This window comes from Ornithorhynchus anatinus, chromosome 3 (assembly GCF_004115215.2).
Source record: "Ornithorhynchus anatinus isolate Pmale09 chromosome 3, mOrnAna1.pri.v4, whole genome shotgun sequence".
Lineage (NCBI taxonomy): Eukaryota > Metazoa > Chordata > Mammalia > Monotremata > Ornithorhynchidae > Ornithorhynchus > Ornithorhynchus anatinus.
The window spans coordinates 109670142-109693668 of NC_041730.1; the positions used below are offsets into that span (position 1 = coordinate 109670142).

Below are 23527 nucleotides of genomic sequence, written 5' to 3' on the forward strand. Positions count from 1 at the left end.
GCCCGGGCTTAGGAGTCAGAGGTCATGGGTTCGACTCCCGGCTCTGCCACTTGTCAGCTCTGTGACTGTGGGCAAGTCACTTTACTTCTCTCTGCCTCAGTTACCTCATCTGGAAAATGGGGATTAACTGTGAGCCTCACTTGGGCCAACCCGATCTACCCCAGCGCTTAGAAAAGTGCTCTGCACATAGTAAGCACTTAACAAATACCAACATTATTATTATTACTAAGCTCTTGGAAAGTACAGTTCAGCAACAAATAGAGACAATCCCCACCCAACAACGGGCTCACAGTCTAGAAGGGGGGGAGAAAAACAACAAAACAAAACCAAGCAAGTAAACAGGCATCAATAGCATCAATATAAATAGAATTATAGATATATACACATCATTAATAAAATAAATAGAAATATGTACATATACACACAAGTGCTGTGGGGCGGGGAGGGGGGTAGAGGAGAGGGAGGGAGTCGGGGCGATGGGGAGGGGAGGAGGAGCAGAGGAAAAGGGGGGCTCTGTCTGGGAAGGCCTATTACATCTCCTCCAGGAGCCCTTTCTTGATTAATCCCGTGCTTTGCACATAGTAAGCGCTTAGCAAATGCCATAATAATTATTATTAATCTCCCAACACCCCACTGTATATCATCACCAAAGGTATTTATTGAGCGCTTGCTGTGTGCAGAGCTCTGTACAAAGCGTTTGGGAGAGAACATTGCAACAGAGTTGGCAGATACGTTCCACGCCCACCACGTGCTTACAGTCTAGAGGATCTCCTGCAAGTTCCACTTCTGCTTTAATTAGTCATCTGGCACTCGCTTTCCTCTATCCCCCTAAATTCTGTACAATTCTCTGTGTTTCACTGCTTCCTCCTAGCTGTTGGAGGATTCGGGTGGGAAGATGAGGATTTTCTGCTTTGGAGATGTTAAGTTAGAGGTGTCGGCGGGACATCTGAGTAGGGGTGTTTTGAATGCAAGAGGAAATTGTGAGATTGCGGAGAAGTAGAGAGTTTGGGAGTAGATTTGGAGTCCTCAGTGAAGAGATGGTAGTTGAATCCGTGGGAGTAGGTGTAAAGACTCCTCCACGTGTCTGCCGTGTGACCTTGGGCAAGTCATTTTACTTCTCTGTGCCTCAGTCACCTCAACTACAAAATGGGGATTGAGACTATGAGCCCCGCATGGGACGGGGACTTGGTCCAACACGATTTGCCTGTATCCACCCCCAGCGCTTAGTACAGTTCCTGGCACGCAGTAAGTGCTTCACAAACACCACAGTTATTATAATTAAATGGAGACTAGAAGGGATATTTTAGTGTCTGTCTCCCCCACTATACTGTAAACTTTTTGAGGGCGGGGATTTTGTCTTATTACTCTATGGTTCCCTCCCAAGAGCTCTGCACAAAGTAGACAATAAATACCGCTGCGTAAATCGGGAGGCGCTTTAGTAAGCGCTCATTCTCCCCTTATCCCATTTTTATTAAAGCTGATATTCCCAGCAGATGGCACTGCTCGTCTTTCATTTTCACCCATTTCCTTCCTCCAAATCGCAGACAGTGGGAGCGTCTTTTCTTTCCCTTTGACCCGGCAGCCTCTCTCATTCCCTTTCCCACTCCACCTTCAATGCTATATCTTGCAACCCTGTTCCTGCGGGTATGGGTAGCCAAATAACTCTTTCCTCCTCTGCTAAGCTCGTCTTGAGCAGGGAATGGGACTGTTTATTTTTGTAACGTCCTCTCCCAAGCGCTCGGTACAGGACTCTGCACCCAACAAGCGCTCCATAAATTACGACCGAACGAATTCAGTGAACGAATGAATGAAAAGTCTTTTACCCCCATGTTGAAACTGGGGCCTGAGAGCGCTGATCTTTAAAAGTCAGATCCAACGCGGAACCGGTGGTATTGTTATATCATCGTATTCCCCACCGCCCCTTACTCCCGTTGAGGTCTCCCTGCTCGCTTCAGACACGCAGGACTTGAAAAATCTCATCAGCCAAATGCTTTATTCATTCAGTCGTATTCATTGAGCACTTACCGTGTGCAGAGCACTGTACTAAGCGTTTGGAAAGTACAATTCGGCCACAGATAGAGGCAATCCCTACTCAACAACAGGCTCACGGTCCAGAAATATGCCGATTCCATGAACTCTCGCTATTACTTTGGGAATATCAGACGAGGACTCCCTTCCCGGTTTCCTGCTCCTGTCGCGTAGAGTGGAAGCTGCTGGTCCTTTCTGCCATTTTCCTTGCAGAGGCCAGGCTGACTCTGCAGAGGCCCGAAAGTGAGTAAATGTGGAGAGTTTGGCTACCAGAGGGACAGGGCTGAGATGGATGGGAGAGACTAGAGTAAGAAGGTGGGCAACAAAGGCTTCGGGGGTAGGGGATTCCACGTTGGGAGAATGCCTGGAATCGAAAGGAACAAGAGAAATAAAAATCTGGTTGCTGCAGATTGCAGGATGTATTAAGGGAGGAATGAGTGAAGGGCCTGCTCTGAACACTGTTCTAAGTGCTGGGGTAGATACAAGGTAATCAGGTTGTCCCACGTGGGGCTCACAGTCTTAATCCCCGTTTTACCGATGAGGTAGAGGCGGCACAGAGAACTTTAGTGGCTTGCCCAAGGTCACACAGCAGACAAGTGACAGAACGGGGATTAAAACCCACATCCTCTGACTCCCAAGCCTGGGCTCTTTCCACTAAGCCACGCTGCTTCGCTATGCATATATATATATATATATATAATTCATTCATTCATTCAATCGTATCTATTTAGCGATTCTTATGTGCAGAGCACCGTACTAAGCACTTGGAATGTAAATTCGGCAACAGACAGAGACAACCCCTGCCCAACCATGGGCTCACAGTCTAAACGGGGAGACAGACAACAAAACAAAACAAGTAGTCAATACCATCAAGATAAATAGAATCATAGATAGATACACATCATTAACAAAATAAATAGAGTAATAAATAATATATACAAATATGTGCAAGTGCTGTAGGGAGGAGAAAGGGGAAGAGCAGAGGGAGGAAGTAGGAGGAATGGGGAGGGGAGGAGGAGCAGAGGGAAAGGGAGGGCTCAGTCTGGGAAGGCCTCCTGAAGGAGGTGAGCTCTCAGTAGGGCTAATATATATATATATATATGTGCTTATGTATCTATTATGTATATATCTATAATTCCATTTATTTATATTGATGCCCATTTACTTGTTTTGATGTCTGTCTCCCCTCTCTTTAGACTGTAAGCCCGTTGTGCTCAGGGGTTGTCTCTCTTTATTGCTGTATTGTACTTTCCAAGTGCTTAGTACAGCCCTCTGCACATAGTAAGCGCTCAATAAATACGACTGAATGAATGAAGGTTACAAATGGAATGCCGGGATTCTCTGTCATTAACCTCACAAAGAACAATCCTTGTTTTTCAGTTCCTGTGAATTGAATCAAAGTCTATTTGGAGCAGCGTGGCCCAGTGGAAAGAGCCCGGGCTTGGGAGTCAGAGGTCATGGGTTCTAATCCCAGCTCCGCCACTTGTCAGCTGTGTGACTTTGGGCAAGTCACTTGACTTCTCTGTGCCTCAGTTACCTCATCTGTAAAATGGAGACTAAGACTGTGAGCCCCACTGGGACAACCTGATCACTTTGTATCCCTCCCAGCACTTAGAACAGTGCTTTGCACATAGTAGCGTGGCTCAGTGGAAAGAGCACGGGCTTTGGAGTCAGGGCTCATGAGTTCGAATCCCAGCTCTGCCACTTGTCGGCTGTGTGACTGTGGGCAAGTCACTTAACTTCTCTGTGCCTCAGTTCCCTCATCTGTAAAATGGGGATTAAGACTGTGAGCCCCACGTGGGACAACCTGATTCCCCTATGTCTACCCCAGCGCTTAGAACAGTGCTCGGCACATAGTAAGCGCTTAACAAATACCAACATTATTATAGTAAGCGCTTAATACCATTATTATTATTATTATTGTTATTATTAATTCTTGTGAAAGCAGAGTAGTTTTTTTCAAGTGATACAAAGGGACGGGAGAGAAGAGAACAGTGCAGAGTTGCAGGCGAGCCCCAAGATGGCAAAATTGGGCAGTTTGTTTCAACTTCAAAGGGTCAAGAGAGCTGCCCTCTTTGGGCTGTGGGGATAAAGACAGCGAGGCCTAGTGGTTAGAGCCCGGATCTGGGAGTCAGAGAACCTGGCTTCTAATCTCCGCTCCGCCACTCATCTGCTGCATGTGACCTTGGGCCAATCGCTTCGTCATTTCTGTGCCTCAGGTCCCTCATCTGTAAAAATGGGGATTAAGACTGTGAGCCCCATGCGGGACGTGGATTGTGTCCCACATGATTAGCTTGTATCTACCCAGTGCTTAGTACGGTGTCTGGAAGACGCTTAACAGAGACCATTAAAAAAATAAAAGAAGCACTCCAAGGGTCATCCCCGACTACGCCGTTTATGTACAAAATGGACAACCATAATGGAGACTCTAAAACCACGGTCAGGTCGATGCTTGGGATTCTGTTGCCTAGTCCTCGGCCCTCCTTCCTCAAAGCCTCAGCTGCAATGAGCTGCGATCCTGGGTTGGCCGGGCCAGGCGGTCCAGAGCTGAAACCTCCGGAGGTGGGTGGAGAATGCTATTATTACTACTACTAATGATAATAATAACGATGACAGTAACGACAATGACAGTGATAACTGTGGTATTTGTCAAGCCCTTTCTAGGTACTAGGTGCCGGGGTAGATTCAAGATTGGACACAGTCTGAGCGGGAGGGAGAACTGGTTTTCATTCTCCGTTCGACGGATGAAGGGCCGGAGTCATAGAGAAATCAAGTGATTCGCCCAAGAACGGGGCTGCGGGGACCGGGAGACTGTCCGAGGTTGACGCGGTGCAGGTTTGTAGTGAGCCGAGCTCTTAAAGGCCTCCCGCAGCGTAAAGCACTAACCCGGCACTAAACCATCCGACCTCTCTTCTCGGGGACTCAGCCTGTCTTCCCCTGGCCTTGCTCGCCCCGCTCCCTCCACTGAGCCCTTTGGTTTGGGGCTGGCTGCCTGCCCCTGCCTCATGGGAAGCAGTATGGCATCATGGATAGGGCCTGGGAGTCAGAAGGTAATGGGTTCTAATCCCGGCCCCACTCTTGCCTGCTGTGTGACCTTGGGCAAGTCGCTTCATTCCTCTGGGCCTCGGTTACCTCATCTGTAAAATGGGGACCGAGGCTTTGGGCCCCACGTGCCAGGGACTGTGTCAACCCCATTTGCTTGTATCCGGCCCCCGGTGCTTGGCACGTAGTAAGCGCTTAATGAACACCGGGACCATTATTATGATCTCATCCCCCTGAAACTTCCTCCTTCACAGCAGCTGCCAGTGAACTCACTTCTGAAACTAGGGATGGGCAACAGGAGCTGAATTCTCTTGGCTTCATTTGTCAGTTCAAAAGGGACCTAAAAAGGTGACCCGGGATAACTCGGCAGAAAATCTCATTCGTTCATTCATTTGTATGTACTGAGCACTTATCGTGTGCAGAGCACTGTGCCGAGCACTTGGGAGCGTAGGATATAACACTAAACAGACACATTCCCTGCCAAATCTCCTTTGTCCCATTCTTTCCTGGGGGACTCTGAAGGGGAGGAAGAGGAATCTTGCCCAATTTGGTAAGGAGGATGACGGGGATGAAGGATCAGTAAGATCGCGACAGTTCTAAATATAGAGGTCTAAGGTTTAGGGTGTGGGGCTGGGGAAGGCAAGGAAAGGAGGAGAGGAAAGCATTACTCTACTCCCAGAAGGGAGTAGATTGGATTTGTTTTTCCCGTCAGAGACATTGCTCTGGCTTCGCTCACTATCAGCCTGTCTAACCCTAGGTTCAGCAAAGTGCCCGAGTTTCATTTCCTTTCCTCCCGAGTTTAAAATGGGTACCATCTTTGCATAAGGTGTGTGTGTGTGGTGGGGGAGGGGAATATCAAATTAGAAGTTCTCTGCAAGAATTGCTTTAATCTCCTGCACTGGTATAGGGAGAGTCAGAGGTGGGTACTTGAATAAGATGAATCTAGTGAACGACTGGGGCAGCGTCTCTCCACGTACGAGCTCTAGTAAGAAGGCATTGAAGCGGCGTGGCCGAGTGGAAAAAATAAGGGCCTGGAAGTCAGAAGACCTGGGTTCTAATCCCAGCTCTGCCACTTGCTTGCTGTTTGACCTGGGGCAAGTCACCTAACTTCCCTGAGCCTGAGTTTCGTCAACTGCAAATGGGGATACGATAACCGTTCTCCCTCCTACTAAAACTCTGAGCACCATGTGGGACTGGGAGTGTGTCCATCCAGATTAACTTGCATCAAACTGTATCTAACAGTGCTTAATACCCAGTAAGCACTTAAATACCCTACAAAACGAAACAAAGAGTCGGGAAGCCTGCTTTCGGCTTCCCCTCCGCACCTCTCGTTACTTCAGTTTCTCGGTTTGCAAACGAGACCGTGCCTTATTCCTAATCTGGAATGGATAAATGAATTAAACGGAGAGCTTCGGTTACCTGGAAGCGGAGGGTGTTATTTAAATTCAAAATACCATTGTGACTTTATATTTTAAATTGCTCAGAAAAACAAAACAGATGACATCAAAGATGGCTTAAACTTTAAAACCACCGCTTCACTGAAAAGGGCTCTTCTGGAAAGGTCAGAGTGTGGGAGATGTAGCTAAAGACAATACGCCAGCAGCAATATCCCAGTAGTTTGGTATTATTGATTTGAATCACACACGATCGAGGGCCTGGCCAAATCAGAAACAAAAGATAAGCAAGAAAGGTATTTTCCTTTGACTCCTCGGCCAGACTGAAAATGAACTGTTAGAATCAACTGGAAGACACTATAAACAAGACCGTTGACTCCTGTTCACTAATTGTTCAACGGGATGTTTCCCTGGTGCTCTAGAGATCGCACATTTTTCTGTGACTGGTACTTTTTCCTTCTCCGCAAAGCAGGCAGGCAAGGGGCTAAAGGGCTTGGGAATTAATCTGTAATAACTTCAGCACAGCCACAGAAGTGTTCAGAATATAGTTTTTAAGGAACACGGACCGGGCTGGGGGGGATTTTAAAAACATCCCCTTAAGGCGGAGTGAACAGAGTGAAGGTCCACTGTCAGGAGAAGAAATTCCTCCAAATTAGCATAAAAGTGAGCAAAAGCAAGACGAGAGGGTGAAGGATGAGGTGCACTTGACCCGAACGTTTTTCAGTACAGACCCCTCCGCTTCGTATCGCAAGGAAGTGGCGTCGGAGGGTCATCCCCATTCTAAAATGCAGCTCTGTTGCTCTCTTCGGGGACGTGGCACCATTTTGATTGGGTTACCCATCCCAAAGTGGCCACACCCTGGGGGTCATTCTTCTTGCTCCTTTCCCACGGGAAACAGTAATAATAATTGTGCTACCTGTTAAGCGCTAACTTATTTGCCAAGCACGGTACTGAGCTCTGGGGTCGCAGTGTGGCGTAGTGGATAGAGCGCAGGCCTGGGAGTCCAAAGGTCGTGGGTTTGAAATCCCGGCTCCACCACTTGTCTGCTGTGTGACCTTGGGCAAGTCGCTTCACTTTTCCATGCCTCGGTTCCCTCATCTGTAAAATGGGGATTAAGACTTTGAGCCTCACGTGGGACAACCCGATTCCCCTGTATCTCTCCCAGCACTTAGAACAGTGCTGTGCACATAGTAAGCGCTTAACAAATTCCAACATTATTATTATTATTCTCTGGGCCTCCGTTAGCTCTTCTGTAAAATGGGGATTGAGATTGGGAGCCCCACATGGGACAGGGAGTGTCGCAACCTGATTTGCCTGTATCCACCCCAGCGCTTAGTACAGTGCCTGGGACATAGTAAGCGCTTGACAAGTACCATCTTTATTAGGTAAGGGTGGGAGTCCCTGTTCCACATGGGGCTCACGGTCACAGGATCCCCATTGGGGTTTTATCTGAGACTGGGCAAGCCCCAGTTTCTCATCTATGAGCATGAACTATATGAAGCTTAGACCCCTAGGAGGAGCCTTTACTCTGCTCTTCAAAACTCTTCCCTTGAAACGGCTTTTTCTCCACCACAAAACTGTGGTCATACCTTCAGGGCCAGCCATGGCTCTCGCCAAAGAAGCAGAGCTTCTCGCCTCCATTTATAATATACCACTCATAATAATAATAATGTTGGTATCTGTTAAGCGCTTACTATGTGCAGAGCACTGTTCTAAGTGCTGGGGTAGACACAGGGTAATCAGGTTGTCCCATGTGAGGCTCACAGTCTTAATCCCCATTTTACAGATGAGGTCACTGAGGCACAGAGAAGTTAAGTGACTTGCCCGCAGTCATACAGCTGACAAGTGCAAGTGGAAGAGCCAGAATTCGAACCCATGATCTCTAACTCCCAAGCCCACGCTCTTTCCACCGAGCCACGAAGAGGAAGCTTCGGACCGGCCAGAACCTGTGCAAATGCAAGGCCCAAGACAGTGGCCGGGGCCGGGTTGCAGCATCACATAATCCCAACCCGTGCGCAGTTAGAGGATTTTAAAATAATAATAATAAAAATAATATTGGCATTTAATAGAGCACTGTTCTAAGTGCTGGGGAGGATACAAGGACATCAGGTTGTCCCATGTGGGGCTCACAGTCTTAATCCCCATTTTCCAGATGAGGGAACTGAGGCCCAGAGAAGTGAAGTGACTTGCCCAAAGTCACACAGCTGACAAGCGGCAGAGCTGGGATTTGAACCCATAACCTCTGACTCCCCAGTCCGTGCTCCTTCCACTGAGCCACGCTGCTTCTCTAAAAAAAGAGATAGCCTCACGAATTTGCGTGGCTCAGTGGAAAGAGCCCGGGCTTGGGAGTCAGAGGTCGCGGGTTCTAATCCTGGCTCCACTGCTTGCCAGCTGGGTGACTTTGGGCACGTCACTCAACCTCTCTGTGCCTCAGTGACCTCGTCTGTAAAATGGGGATGAAAACTGTGAGCCCCACGTGGGACGACCTGATCACCTTCTATCCCCCCCAGCGCTTAGAAGCAGGGCTTAGAACTTGTGCCCAGTTAGGGGATTTTAAAAGCAGCATAGCTCAGTGGAAAGAGCCCGGGCTTGGGAGTCAGAGGTCATGGGTTCTAATCCTGGCTCCACCGCTTGCCAGCTGGGTGACTTTGGGCACGTCACTCAACCTCTCTGTGCCTCAGTGACCTCGTCTGTAAAATGGGGATGAAAACTGTGAGCCACACGTGGGACAACCTGATCACCCTGTATCCTCCCCAGCGCTTAGAACAGTGCTTTGCTCATAGTAAGTGCTTAACAAATACCACCATTATCCCCTTGATTCTATTTATTGCGATTAAGTTGTCTTGTTTTTGTCTGCCTCCCCGATTAGACTGTAAGCCCGTCAGTGGGCAGGGATTGTCTCTATCTGTTGCCGCACTGTCCATTCTGAGCGCTCAGTACAGTGCTCTGCACAGAGTAAGCGCTCAATAAATACTATTGAATGAATTATTATTAACTTCTCTGTGCCTCAGTTACCTCATCTATAAAATGAGGATGAAGACCGTGAGCCTCACGTGGGACAACCCGATTACCCTGTATCTCCCCCAGCGCTTAGAACGGTGCTCTGCACATAGTAGGCACTTAACAAATACCAACATTATCATTATTAGAACAGTGCTTTGCACAGAGTAAGGTCTTAACAACTACCACCATTATTAGGGAAGCAGCGTGGCTCAGTGGAAAGAGCCTGGGCTTCGGAGTCAGAGGTCCTGGGTTTGACTCCTGCCACTTGTCAGCTGTGTGACTGTGGGCAAGTCACTTCTCTGTGCCTGAGTTACCTCATCTGGAAAATGGGGATTAACTGTGAGCCTCACGTGGGACAACCTGATTACCTGATCACCCTGTAACTACCCCAGCGCTTAGAACAGTGCTCTGCACATAGTAAGCACTTAACAAATACCAACATTATTATTTTAAAAGGCTCTGTGCACACCCGAGACCTAGGGGGCATGAAGAGAGGGTCCGGAGCAGCGCAGAGGGGACTAGAAGGGATGGCAGGGCCTGAGGCCCGTCCCTCCAGGCAGCAAGCCTCGGCCTCAGCGGGGTTGGATTGCGGGGGGGGGAGTGGGATTTGCCACTTTGGGGTCGGGTTGGGTGCACTTTGGGGACTCTTCTGCTCCTTCATGTTGGGTGCGCACTTGTGTTAACTCCAGGCCTGGGCCTGGTCCTGCCAAGCGAAGCCTTGCCAGCCCAGCTCCTGCTCCAAGAAGGGCAGGCTTGGAAAGCTCGGGCCATCACTGCCCAGCGGGCATAGGGACCGAATGAAATCCCTGCACATTTTTTTTTCTTTCTTCTCTTCCCTTCTTTCTTTATGAAATCCCTGTATGGATTTTTTTCTTCCTTCCTTCTCTTTCCTTCCTTCCTTCCCTTTCTTTCTTCTCTTCCTTTCTTTATGAAATCCCTGCACGGGTTCTTTTTCTTTCTTCCTTTCTTCTCTTCTCTTCCTCTCATTCTTTATAAAATCCCTGCATGGGTTTTTTTTCTTTCTTCCTTTCTTTCTTCTCTTCCTTCCTTCTATTCCTTTCTTTATGAAATCCCTGCACGGGTATTTTTTTCTTTCTTCTCTTCCCTTCTTTAGGAATTCCCGGCACGGGCTTTTCCCTTTCTTTCTTCCTTCTCTTCCATCCTTCTCTTCCCTTTCTTTCTTCCTTTCTTCATGAAATCCCTGCACAGGTTCTTTCTTTCTTTCCTTCCTTTCTTTCTCTCTCTTTTCCTTTCCTTCTTTCTGTTTCTCTCTTTCCTCCCCTCCTGCCTTTCCTAACTGTGATAGCCCAGGAAGACAATTTGGGGAAAGTTCCTCACTTAAGGCCCCACGTGACCCGCTCTGAAAAACTAGTCCCGGCGGCGGCTGGAGGATCCCTCCGCCCGAGCGGGCCCCTCCCCCTGCCGCCGGGAGGGCCCCCGCGCCTCACTGAGCATGCGCCACCTGGGGGGGCTCCGTTCCAGGCGCGGAGTCGGCCGGGTTTTCCCGGCAGCCGGGGGGGGGGGCTGCTCCGGGCCCGGGCCCGACCGGTCGGGGGGGCGGGCGAGGGGGAAAACCCGGAGACACAGAGAGGAGCGCGCAGGCGCGCGGATCGGGCTTGGGAGCCAGAGTTTGGCCTCGCGGGGCGGCAGGTCCCGAGAGAACGCTTAGAACAGAGCTCTGCACATAGTGAGCGCTCAGGAACACCTAAGCAAGCGCTTAGTACAGTGCTCTCCACACAGTTAAGCGCTCAATAAATACTATTGAATATTAGAGGGGCAGCGTGGCTCGGTGGCAAGAGCCCGGGCTGGGGAGTCAGAGGTCATGGGTTCGAATGTCACCTCTGCCACTGGTCAGCTGGGTGACCGTGGCCAAGTCGCTTCACTGCTCGGGGCCTCAGTGACCTCATCTGGAAAACGGGGATGAAGATTGTGAGTGGAAAGAGCCCGGGCTTGGGAGTCAGAGGTCACGGGTTCGAATGCCCCTCCGCCACTTTCATTCATTCATTCAATAGTATTTATTGAGCGCTTACTATGTGCAGAGCACTGTACTAAGCGCTTGGGATGAACAAGTCGGCAACAGATAGAGACGGTCCCTGCCGTTTGACGGGCTTACGGTCTAATCGGGGGAGACGGACAGACGAGAACAATGGCAATAAACAGAGTCAAGGGGTCACACTTGGCAGCTGTGTGACCGTGGGCAAGTCATTTCACTTCCTCGGGGCCTCAGTGACCTCCTCTGGAAAATGGGGATGAAGACTGTGGGCCCCACGTGGGACAACCTGATTATCCTGTATCTCCCCCAGCGCTTGGAACAGTGCTCTGCACAGAGTAAGCACTCAACAAATGCCAACATTATTATTAATCAGCATGGCTCAGTGGAGTCAGAGGTCATGGGTTCGAATCCTGTCTACGCCCCCTTGTCAGCTGGGTGACCGTGGGCAAGTCATTTCACTTCTCTGGGCCTCAGTGACCTCATCTGGAAAATGGGGGTGAAGACTGTGAGCCCCACGTGGGACAACCCGATTACGCTGGATCTACCTCAGCACTTAGAACAGTGCTCTGCACATAGTGAGCGCTCAACAAATACCAACGTTATTATTAGAGGAGCAGCGCGGCTCAGTGGAAAGAGCCCGGGCTTGGGAGTCAGAGGTCATGGGTTTGAATTCCAGCCTGGCCAATTGTCAGCTGTGTGACTGTGCAAGTCGCTTCACTTCTCTGTGCCTCAGTGACCTCATCTGGAAAATGGGGATGAAGATTGTGAGTGGAAAGAGACCGGGCTTGGGAGTCAGAGGTGATGGGTTCGAATGCCGCTCTGCCACTTGGCAGCTATGTGACCGTGGGCAAGTCATTTCACTTCTCTGGGCCTCAGAGACCTCCTCTGGAAAATGGGGATGAAGACTGGGAGCCCCATGTGGGACAACCTGATTATCCTGTATCTCCCCCAGCGCTCAGAACAGTGCTCCGCACATAGTGAGCACTCAACAAACACCTACGTAAGAGCTGTGTGACCGTGGGCAAGTCATTTCACTTCTCGGGGCCTCAGTGACCTCCTCTGTAAAATGGGGATGAAGACTGTGAGTCCCACGTGGGACCACCTGCTTACCCTGGATCTCCTCCAGCGCTTAGAACAGTGCTCTGCACAGAGTAAGCGCTTAACAAATACCAACATTATTATAAATGTAGGAGGGCAGAAGGCAGGCCCGGAGCTTATAAGTCTCCATTCATTCAATCGTATTTATTGAGCGCCTACTGGGGGCAGAGCACTGTCCTAAGCGCTTGGGATGTACACTTCCAACACAGAGGCAATCCCCGCCCAGCAGTGAGCATACTTATTGAGCGCTTTCCATGTGCAGAGCACTGTCCTAAGCGCTCTGGATCTGCAATTAGGCCACAGACGCAGTCGCCGCCCAGGAACGGGCGGACTTATTCAGCCCTTACCGTGTGCAGAGCACTGTGCTAAGCGCTTGAGCTATGCAATTGGGCCACAGAGGCAGTCCCCGCCCAGGAACGGGGGTACTTATTAAGCCCTTACCGTGTGCAGAGCACTGTGCTAAGCGCTTGGGAGGTACAATTGGGCCACGGAGGCAGTCCCCGCCCAGCAACGGGCAGACTTATTGAGCTCTTACCGTGTGCAGAGCACTGTCCTAAGCGCTTGGGAGGTGCAATTGGGCCACGGAGGCAATCCCCGCCCAGGAACGGGCGGACTGTGTGCACAGCACTGTGCTAAGCGCTTGGGAGGTGCAATTGGACCAGGATCGGGCGGACTTCCTGAGCCCTTACCGTGTGCAGAGCACTGTGCTAAGGGCTTGAGCTATGCAATGGGGCCCGGAGTCCCCGCCCAGGAACGGGCGGACTTCTTGAGCCCTTACCGCGTGCAGAGCCCTGTACTGAGCGCCTGGTTTGTGCGATTCGGCCCAGAGAGAGAAAGCCGACGGCCGCCCAAGCAACGGGCTCACGGGGCAAAAGCCGGACGCCCCGAGCCTCGACGAGTTGGGCGGAGGGATCCCGGGGGCCTCCGAGCCGCCCGCCGGCGCCTCCTCCGCCGCCCGGGCCGCTAGCGCGCATGCGCCGGCGCTCCTCCGCCCCGCCCCCTCTCCTCCCCTCCCCCCCTCCGGGCCCGCGGGGAGCCCGGGCGGCGGGGCGACGGGGCGGCGCGGGGCGGGCGGGGCGCGCGGGGCGGGCGGCGATGCGGGGGGCCGCGGGGCGGGCGGCGGGGGCGGCGGCGGGGGCAGGGACTCCTTTCTCCGGCGGCGGGATCCGACGTCGCGGCGTGTGTGAGCGCGTACGGGGAGGCGGCGGCGGCGGCGGCGGGGGCGGGGGCGGCGGGCTCCGCGTCGGCGCTCCGCCCCTTCCCTCCGCCCCTTCCCTCCGCCCCTTCCCTCCGCCCCTTCCCTCCGCCCCTTCCCTCCCCCTCGGCGGCGGCCCGTCCCCTCCCGGCCCGTCCGTCCCGTCCCGTCCCCTCCCCTCCCCTCCCCTGCCCTCCCCTCTCCTCCCCTCCCCTCGGCCGCCTTCGGAAGCCGGAGCCATGATGGAGGCGGCGAGCTGAGCGTCTGGCGGGCGAGGCCAGGCCGGGGAGATGAGCCACGGCGGCGGCGGCGGCCCGGAGCCCCTCTCACCGCCAGCCAGCAGCCGCGGGGGCGCCGCGCCCCGACCCCCGGGCCTGCGGCGGCAGCGGCGGCGGCGGCCGGTCCCGCGGCCCGCTCCGCGCTTCTAACCCTCCTCCTCCTCCTCCATCGCCGGGGAGGCCGGACGGTCCCTTCCGAGGCGCTGCTCCCGCACGGCGGCGGGGCCCCCGGGATCCTCGTCGTCCTCGTCGTCGTCGTCGTCGTCGTCGTCGTCGTCCGAAGGAGGACGCCAGGCCCGCCCCTGCCTCCCTCCCTCCTCCTCCTCCTCCTCCTCCTCCTCCTCGCAGGCCCGGCCTTGCCACCACCATCCCGCCTCCCATTCCCCGGCCTCCGTCGCCACCCCGCAGCGGCCCCCTCCTCCTCCTCCTCCTCCTCGTCGTCCTTCCCCGCCGGCTCCCAGACATGACAGCCATCATCAAAGAGATCGTCAGCAGAAACAAAAGGAGATACCAAGAGGATGGATTCGACTTAGACTTGACCTGTATCCCTTTCGGCTCCCTCCTCCCCCCCCACCCCCACCCCACCCCCCGGACGGATGCGAAAAGAGAAAAGATAACGAGTTGCAGCGGCGAAGGGAGATGGCGATCGATTTTTTTTTCCCTTCTTTATTCAGGGGCTTTTGTGCAGCGGTCTTGGGGGGGGGGGCGTGCGGTTAAACGGAAAGTGGCCTTCCCCCCTCGTTGCTAAATGTCAGGGCACTGATTGCCCTCTTGATGAGGTTGGGATTGGTTCAGCGCCTACTCTGTGCCCAGCACTGTTCCAACCTCTGATTGCCCTCTTAAGGAGGCTGGGATTGTTTCAGCGCCTACTCTGTGCAGAGCACTGTTCCAACCGCTGATTGCCCTCTTAATGAGGGGATTGTTTCAGCGCCTACTCTGTGCAGAACCCTGTTCCAACCTCTGATTGCCCTCTTAAGGAGGCTGGGATTGTTTCAGCGCCTACTCTGTGCAGAGCACTGTTCCAACCGCTGATTGCCCTCTTAAGGAGGCTGGGATTGGTTCAGCTCCTACTTTGTGCAGAGCATTGTTCCAAGCGCTAATTGCCCTCTTAATGAGGCTGGGATTGGTTCAGCGCCTACTTTGTGCCCAGCACTGTTCCAGCCGCTGATTGCCCTCTTAATGAGGGAATTGGTTCAGCGCCTACTCTGTGCAGAACTCTGTTCCAACCTCTGATTGCCCTCTTAATGAGGCTGGGATTGTTTCAGCGCCTACTCTGTGCAGAGCACTGTTCCAACCGCTGATTGTCCTCTTAAGGAGGCTGGGATTGGTTCAGCGCCTACTCTGTGCCCAGCACTGTTCCAAGCGCTGGGGTAGGTGCGGGGTCATCAGGGAGCCCCACAGGCCACCCCCATTTTGCAGATGGGGTCACTGAGGCGGCGAGAAGTCAAGCGACTGGCCTCCAAGGCACCCAGCTGGCGGAGGGGGGATTGGAACCCAGGACCTCGGACTCCTAAGGCCGGGGTTCTTCCCACCGAGCCCCGCTGCTTCTCTCGGGCTCATTAGGCTCTGGCCTTTGTCCTTGAGGAGCGAAATTGGCCGGCCGGTGGGGACCAAAGAGGACTGAGGCTGCTGAGATGTGACCAGAAAAGGGGGAATTTTCCATAGATCCTGCCCTAGATGGAGGGTCTAGATCAGATTAAAATGAAAACGAGCGTGGCACTCCCCTCCAGGGATGCATCGGAAGCTGGCGGTGATTTTCCCTTTTCTCGTGCCTGAGTTTTTGTTGGTGGCGTTTCCTGGGGGGCATCGAGAGATTCAAAGTAGCTGACGTTTTGCAGAATAACTCCAGGTGCAGAACCTGTAGGGCTAGATCTAACTTTTTTTTTTTGAGGTCAGGGGGCAGAAGTAGGTTTCTGCAATGAAAACGCATTTGACCACCTGGGAGCTCCATTTAGATGCCTTTCTAGGGTCAAGTTGAACTAGCCCCTTAAGGCCTGTAGAAGATCTTTAAATGGGCCTTTTTTTAATAACAGATCGATGAAGACATGAAAACGAAGCGCACAGTGGGAACTTGCGTTCAGTACCCTGTGTCCGCTGTATTAGACTGGAGATTTGAGTGGTTCTTTGATCCCCCATAATGGCCTGTGTGGATTAAGGGGCGTTACGCCTGGCAAATGTTGATGGCAGAAATTAATTTTGGTGCTCACTTGGAAATTCAATGACCGTTGGCCGTCTGGGTTGATATCTGTCCGTCTTGGGTTTTGGGGGCGCCGATCTCTAGAGGTCTTCTGTAATTTTGTCGTCTAATGTGAAATGGGGTAGATATCCTCTTCCAGTTAACCTCCTCCATCGGATTTGTGGAGAGTGGTCTGTTTATCCACTTTCAGATGGAGAGAAATGACTACTCAAAATGATGTCGTTACGGTACCTGGAATGTGATTCTCTTTTTAGAAATTTCCCGAGTCAGCTCGTTGGATGAGGTAGAAACCAAGAGTTTCAGCAACTGTGTGGCTTTCGCTTGACCAAGTTAAGGTCAATGATTTTTTTTTTTTTTTTTAAGAGGGCAGTTACCAAAAGACATTAAAATCCCCCTTGATTTTAGTCGAAGGCTTTTACTTGAGAAGGGTGCAGTTTTTTATTTAGCAGAATTAGGAGCGAGAGCGACTTTGACCAGCATTCGGTTTTTAAAACGTTTTCCTGCATCAGTTGTGGTTCATGAGCACGAAGTCCGTTTCATCTGTGAAAGTAGATTATCTTCTTGAGGTCAGGTGACAAACGTTTTGGATCCTGCATTTTTCAGTGTAGTATGGAGAATACGAGTTCTTCATAAAATCAGAAATGTGTATCGCATATTGCAGCAGCAGCAGCAAGTAATATTTTAAACTGAGGTTAAATGTATAATTGTGTGGTGTTTAGGAAAATTATCTTCACCAAAAGGCTCTTCCTAACCAGAGAATCTCGTCAGTGAGTTATTGACCAAAAGTAGCTTGAAGCATTTCATTTAAGTAAAAGCTTGGTTGGGGGAAAATGGAGATATTTAGTGCTTGAAAGAAGCTATAGTTCTGTTTTGGGGTAATATTGTATTTTTGACTAATGGCTCTCTCAAAATTTTACAGTGTACCAGAGCTTGGGAATAGGTATTTTGGAAGGTTTTATTGAGCATCTTTGGAGCCTGATAAATTGTTCCTCTCTAGGATACTTCTAGTACTTTAACAGGTGTGTGTGTGTGAACTTTTAAAGTTGCTTTGGAAATTTTGGAGACTGAATAGTTGAAATAAATCTGGGTTTGGCCGTTTAGTTAGCATATTACATTATTGGCTGGAAAGCTCAATCTTTTAAGTTTATTAATTTCATCTTCAAGAAATTATTAATCAATGCATAAATAATTTAGTGAGTTAGGAACAGTTTACCCTCTGAAATTATTTGCCCAACATTTTCTTGATCTGATCATTAGAAACTCGCATCTGATGCCGTCGTCAAATTACCGAAGGTTATGATGATGCAAATCAATTCATAGTTGTCTATAATGCCCACATGACTGGTTAGTAATAATCATAAGTATACAGCATCTGAATCGTTTGTGGGGCTACTAATTGCTCTCTCTCTATTAGTCCAATGAGTTCTTAGAGCCTTCTTAATTCTTTAGCAGTAGGTGGTAGGGGAAAGAAATAAGGGAACTTTCTTGTCATTATATGGGTAGGTTTCCGGGTCTAGAGTTTTAGGGACCTTTCATTGTGTCATTTCCTTCAGTTCATTTTGAAGAGTGTCCATATTGGTGCGAAATGACTTCTTGGCCACTGCCGTGAAAATATCGTAGCTTCGTTTGCTATGATTTTTAGTGTTGCACGTTTCGAGTTCCTGTTTTTCAAATGTCATAACGCAGAAGGTCTAGGTGGAAGTCGCTTTTATTGGCCCTTAATTCCCAAGTAGAGTACTCTGTCAACAGAACATTTGCTTGGCTTCAGTTTTCCTAGGACCCTCTGTTTCTTGTGGAAAACTTTCAAATGCAAAATGTGGAATGAAACGACTACATACTCGAGATAAACTAAATTAAATTAAATGGATACCCTCATTGGGGTTAAAAAAAAAAAAATGGAACTGGATTTAGGAATAAATTGAAGGGCAGTTAGTTACCCTTGGATTATCTCATCAAAGAGCAAAATAAATGGAATATTGTAATCTATTTCCCTGAAGGAACCAGACCTTATTGCTGCACATTTTCCCTCATTCAAGACACTTTAAAAATAAAGAGCCAGGCCTTATTGCTGCACATTCCCCCTCATTCAGGACACTCTAAAAATAAAATTTGAATTTGGGTACCTGGAATCAACATAAATGCACTTTTTTTTTCAGGAAAGGATTTTCTTGAGGCAGAATCTAAAAAGTGTACGTACATGTGGGAGAGTAAAGGCCCCCCTGTCATTAGAACTGGTGTAGCTTCTTTTAGGATGGCCTGGTTTTTAGTTGCATTTTTATTGTTGAAATAGATTTGTATCTTAAAACCAACTTTGGGAAGAATGCTTGTCACATCATACAGACCACAGAGACTAAAAGCCTAGTGCTAGAAACTGTAGCATTACCTGTAGTAGGTGGGTGTGCGTGTGTGTTTTTTGTACATTGAATTTTATTTCTTCCCAGTATTTTACAATTAGAACACACGGCAGTCCCATTAAAAAAAACCCCACCAGGTTTTTTTTTAAAATGAGATTATGTAAGATTTATAGAAGAATTGAAAAAAATAATTAAAACGATTATCTTTTTAAAAAGTAAAAAGCATTTCATGTCATTTTGAATTGCATGTGAGTTCAGTTCCGTGGAATAGTATGGAGCAAAATTGTAAACGTTCAGAAATCAATGCTATTATTGTTTGACAACTTTCCTTTTCACAAACCAATAGCTTGAATTTTAATACCTGTCCAAATTTTAGAGAATTAAGCAATCCCTGAGTGCAACATAATGGAAATATCATTTGGGAAGTGACTATAGATTGAGTTAGACATAGGTAAAATGTTTGGATTTCTTATTTAAGTAGCCTGGGGGAACACCCCCTTTCTCCCCCCCCCCCCATTATCTGAAAGTCAGATATCTAAACTAGTGTTTGTGAACTGAGGTTATTTAAGTTATATAGGTTTTCTTTCTTTTTTTTTTGGAGGAAAGAAAGATCTGGGGAGCCGGAAAGAAGGGATTATCCAAATAAAAATGAGGACAAACAAAATCCAAACTTTCAATTAGCTGAACTAACCTCAGTCTCAATTAGTTTGGATAATCACCTTTCTAATGCATTTAATTTGCAACAGTTTGATTATAATTGCTTGAGAAAGCTAGCTGGTGTTTTTGTTGGATTGTCCTTAGATTTACAAAGAGCAATATGGGGTTTTGCTCTGGAATCTTATAGAATGTACTTGCCAGTTGTTATGAAATTCCTACTATTTGGAAATAATCTTAGATTATTTTCAGTGTATCAGTCGTCATTTTCATTTTTCTATTGGTTTCCCTGGACCTTTACTTGCCATAATCTTTTGAGTGATCTGCTACTCTTTGGAAAAATATATGAAAGGGTAGTTACCAAGTGTAAGAGCTCCATTTAAAAATTGGAAGCAAATTCCCAGAACATCACAAAACAACCCTTGGGGGGAAAAAATCGAGTATTTACTCTGTTTGAGAACTCTGTTTAGAATTGAAAGCCAATTCTCAGAACCATGTAAAACTAAATGAAATAAGTGTGAACATGTAATCCACCATTAGCATATTCTTGCTTTACCTCTCCTTTTCAAGAAAGGGTAGAATTTTTAAAAAATCTTTAATATAAAATCCAATCATTTCACAATTCAATTTTGTCTGTGTATGTCACGTACTTTGTAACTCTTATTGGAATGAATATATTTCTCTGGTTTTATCCAATGAGTTGGGCAACTGGCAATTAACGATTGTAATGTGGGAATTCTGAAAAAAACTTCCAATAGGTATAGTTTATTCAATAGTATTTATTGAGCGCTTACTATGTGCAGAGCACTGTACTAAGTGCTTGGGATGAACAAGTCGGCAACAGATAGAGACAGTCCCTGCAGTTTGACGGGCTTACAGTCTAATCGGGGGAGAGTTTATGTGGCATCCTCCCAAGAGCAAGGCATCCTGTTCTCTAACCCCGTCTCTTCTCCCTAGCTTTTTCTGTGTTAGGGAATTCCTCTTGTCAGATTTGGTGTTGAGGAATTCATTATGTTGCGTTACCCTTTCTAAGGTAACGTGACAGGTTGAAGTCATTCTGGGGAGAGTGATAGAGGAGTTGGAACTGGCATTAAGTAAGTTAGACATGTCTTGCTCTTTAAAATATTGATCTCTGTTTTGTATTGGGCCTGTGAGCTTTTTCCTTAGAGTAATTAATTCTAGGAACAGGATACTGCTATGTTAAAATTGGGGGAAATCTAATTTTGTAAGCATTGCTGACTTAAGTTAGAGGTGATAATAGCCCAAATTCTTTAGATCTTGTCAGTTTTCCAAATGCTTGGCTAGATCTCAATTTAGTAAAAAAAAAAAAAAAAAAAAAAAGTCTTTATATTGCTCAGGGTTGTGGGGGGGCGTTAAATATTAAACCGAAAGAGTGAATGAAGTGGAATCTAAAAATGTTTTCATTTTTAGTTCATAGTGATAAACATTTGCTTAGCTCCTTTGCAGTGGTGGGATTTAGTAAAAAGTGAATTGCTGTTACTTTTACCCACATTGTAAACAATAACACGCCTATACTGTTTTTTGATTGGTGTTAGCAACCACTTCCCATTCAACTTGTGAGTTTGGCTAATCTGGTAATGGCTAAGGATGTTTATGTGGGTGAGTCAGTTTGAGTGCAGCGGAAGGATTCAATCACCAATTTTTTTTTTTTTTTTACGGTATTAAGTTGTAAGTTTGTAGTGTGAGGTTGCCTCTTCTATGAGTCTCGATGGCTTTTGGACTATGAAAAGTTAAAATGATTTTGCATTTGACATCGTTCTGTGAAATGTGGAGAAGGTATTTTGAACTACAAAAGAAATTCGAGAACAAAATTTAAGTTTGCGCTATTGGAGCAAACTTTACCTTTAGATCTGCATAAACTATCATTATTTCAGATTATTGATGGTTGGGGGATTTTTACACTTGAATTACTGAAGGTGACTCTGGAAATTAAAATTAGGACTTTGAGTAGTGTTATTTGGTCCTGACTCTGTTGCCTCTTCAATTAGTTTCTCATCATTTTAAAAGTCCATTACAAACAGAGATATTTTAGTCTGATCTATGCCTTTGCTGCTCCAGCATATATAAGGTTGAAAAATGTAGCTCCCCCCCAAATCTTGAGATCCTTGAGGTGTGGGCAGTATTTGATCTATTAGAACTATTTCCTTTTTAGTGAAGTAAGGTAGCATCAAGGATAACTCAATTATTTCTTGGGGATTGTGGGTATGTATAAGTTTAAGAACTATGTAATGGACAGAAGGTGAAAACACCAGCGATCTTGGTGTATTTTACAGTCCAGAGAGAAACTCCTGTTGAGAGCTCATATGTTCCACAGAGATGTAGCCTTTTTTGATAGTCTTCTGGGTAGGTTTCAGTTGCCTAGAAAGAGTCCAGTTGTCTTGAAAATCAGCTGTTTTGCCTGTCTAACTCTTGAGATTGCCTAGGACTAACTTCACATTGTAACATTAGGGTTTAAAAGAGATCTTTAGAGTTATAATATTGACTTAGGAAACTAGCAGTAAGTATTGCTGAAAATTTGCTGCTTTTCTTTCTGGATGAGCCATGAAATCCTGTAACTAACAGGCACATTAGGAAAGGTGAGGCAGGAAAGCTTTGAACATCATTAGTTCGAGAATTTGGTAGTAATTATAGTAAACATTGCTACTTTTATTTCGTAGCATTCTTTCCATTTTGGGTTTGTGTGTGCGTGTGTACACTTCTGCATCTGCTTGTGCTGGCCTGACAGACTTTGATCTCATTTTGTTGTTGGAACTGTTTTCATTCGGTTCTCAATCTGTGGTGAACGATGTTCTTGTTTTTGCTTTTTCCCCTCATTCGTATTTGAAAACGTAAGCTAGGGTGCCCACAATGAGCTAGGACTGTTGCCCAGGTGCGTAAACGCTATGGTTGGGACATCGTGGCAGCTCAGCGGGGCCAAGTAGTCAGGGTCCAGAGGGTACAGAGCAATTTGCAGAAAAAAATTAAGAATAACTTTTCAGGAAATAGAGACTCCATTGTCCATTACTCACCAGTGTTTTGCATTGTTTATGTTAAATGACGACCCATTAAAGTGAACCTCATTTTAGCCATTCACCCAAGCAGACAAATGCTGCATTTTGCATGGCAGTGAGTTTGCAGCACTTTTAGGGTTGTCTGTTATTTTCAAAGAACTTTGTGCTGGGGTTTAGAAACTTTTGGAAAAAGAAAAGCTTTTCAAGAACTGGAGTTAGTGCGATCTAAGAAACGATATAAAACCCTTGGCAAAGTGGAACATTTGTACCAAAGAGGGTACCACATAAAATATTACCCAAGCACCCTATCCAGATAGAAATGGCTGAACTGTTTTTGAAATTTTAGGATACGATGGTTTTTTTTGGTCCTCCCCCAAATGCTACTAGCCTTCCGAGTACCCGGCAGATTTCAGTTTCCAAATGATTTTGCTGTGAAGTAGTAAGAGGGTAGGAAGCAAATCAATTTACAGAAAGATTGAGATCAGTTTTACCCTGTTTAGGGTAAAATTAGTCGAGCATGGGACAGTGGTTGTGTTGCATTGGCATTTAGTTAAAAAAAATCATGCTGTGACTTGACTTCCAGACTCTACCTTTGACATAAACGAATAATACCCTGAATATGCTGGATGGTTAATAGAGAAAGGGTCCATCAAAGTAGGCTAGGGAACAGGGAAACTAATGAAATTCTGCTTTAATTCTTAATGAAAGGCTAAAATTTGTGCTAAACGATAAAGTGTTTAGAAGGGGACAACTCATGTAATGCTGCTTCAGCAGGGTGGGCGAGAATTCTGTTTTGTGGAATAAAGTTATTTTACATTTCCTGTTTGACCAGTAATATTGAAAAATTATTCTGTTTTCCCATTCCATCTCCACCATGTCCATTCATGGGAACGCATTTCCACTCTGTGCTGTCTCCAGGAGAAATATTCATTTTCGTAGGAGGTTTCGTTCACCGCATCTTTTCCCCCCTCCGATTGTTTGTTCTCCTGACAATCACATCATAAGCACCGGGGTAGATAAAAGTCAATCAGGCTGGACACGGTCCTTGTCCCACAGGGGCTCACTCTGAATCCCCCTTTTACAGATGAGGTAACTGAAGCACAGAGAAGTAAAGTGACTTACCCAAGGTCACCCAGCAGACGTGTGGCGGAGCCGGGATTAGAACCCAGGTCCCTCTGACCCCCAGGTCCGTGCTCTACCCCCTAAGCCATGCTGCTTCTCCTGCAGGCCTCCCCAGCCTTGAGTACCGTGCAGGCAGCCGGCCTCCCCAGGGAAGCGGG

The 23527-nt window shown here is 47.9% G+C and overlaps 1 protein-coding gene across 1 annotated transcript in view; it reads left to right on the plus strand.

Annotated features, from left to right (window-relative positions):
• Positions 1-14318: 14318 nt before the first annotated feature.
• PTEN (phosphatase and tensin homolog) overlaps positions 14319-23527 on the plus strand; it is a 73832-nt gene continuing 64623 nt past the window's right edge. The window contains exon 1 of the mRNA XM_029059784.2: positions 14319-14573. Coding sequence (XP_028915617.1) covers positions 14495-14573 — 79 coding nt within the window. The 5' untranslated portion in view covers positions 14319-14494. The remainder of the gene's footprint in view (positions 14574-23527) is intronic.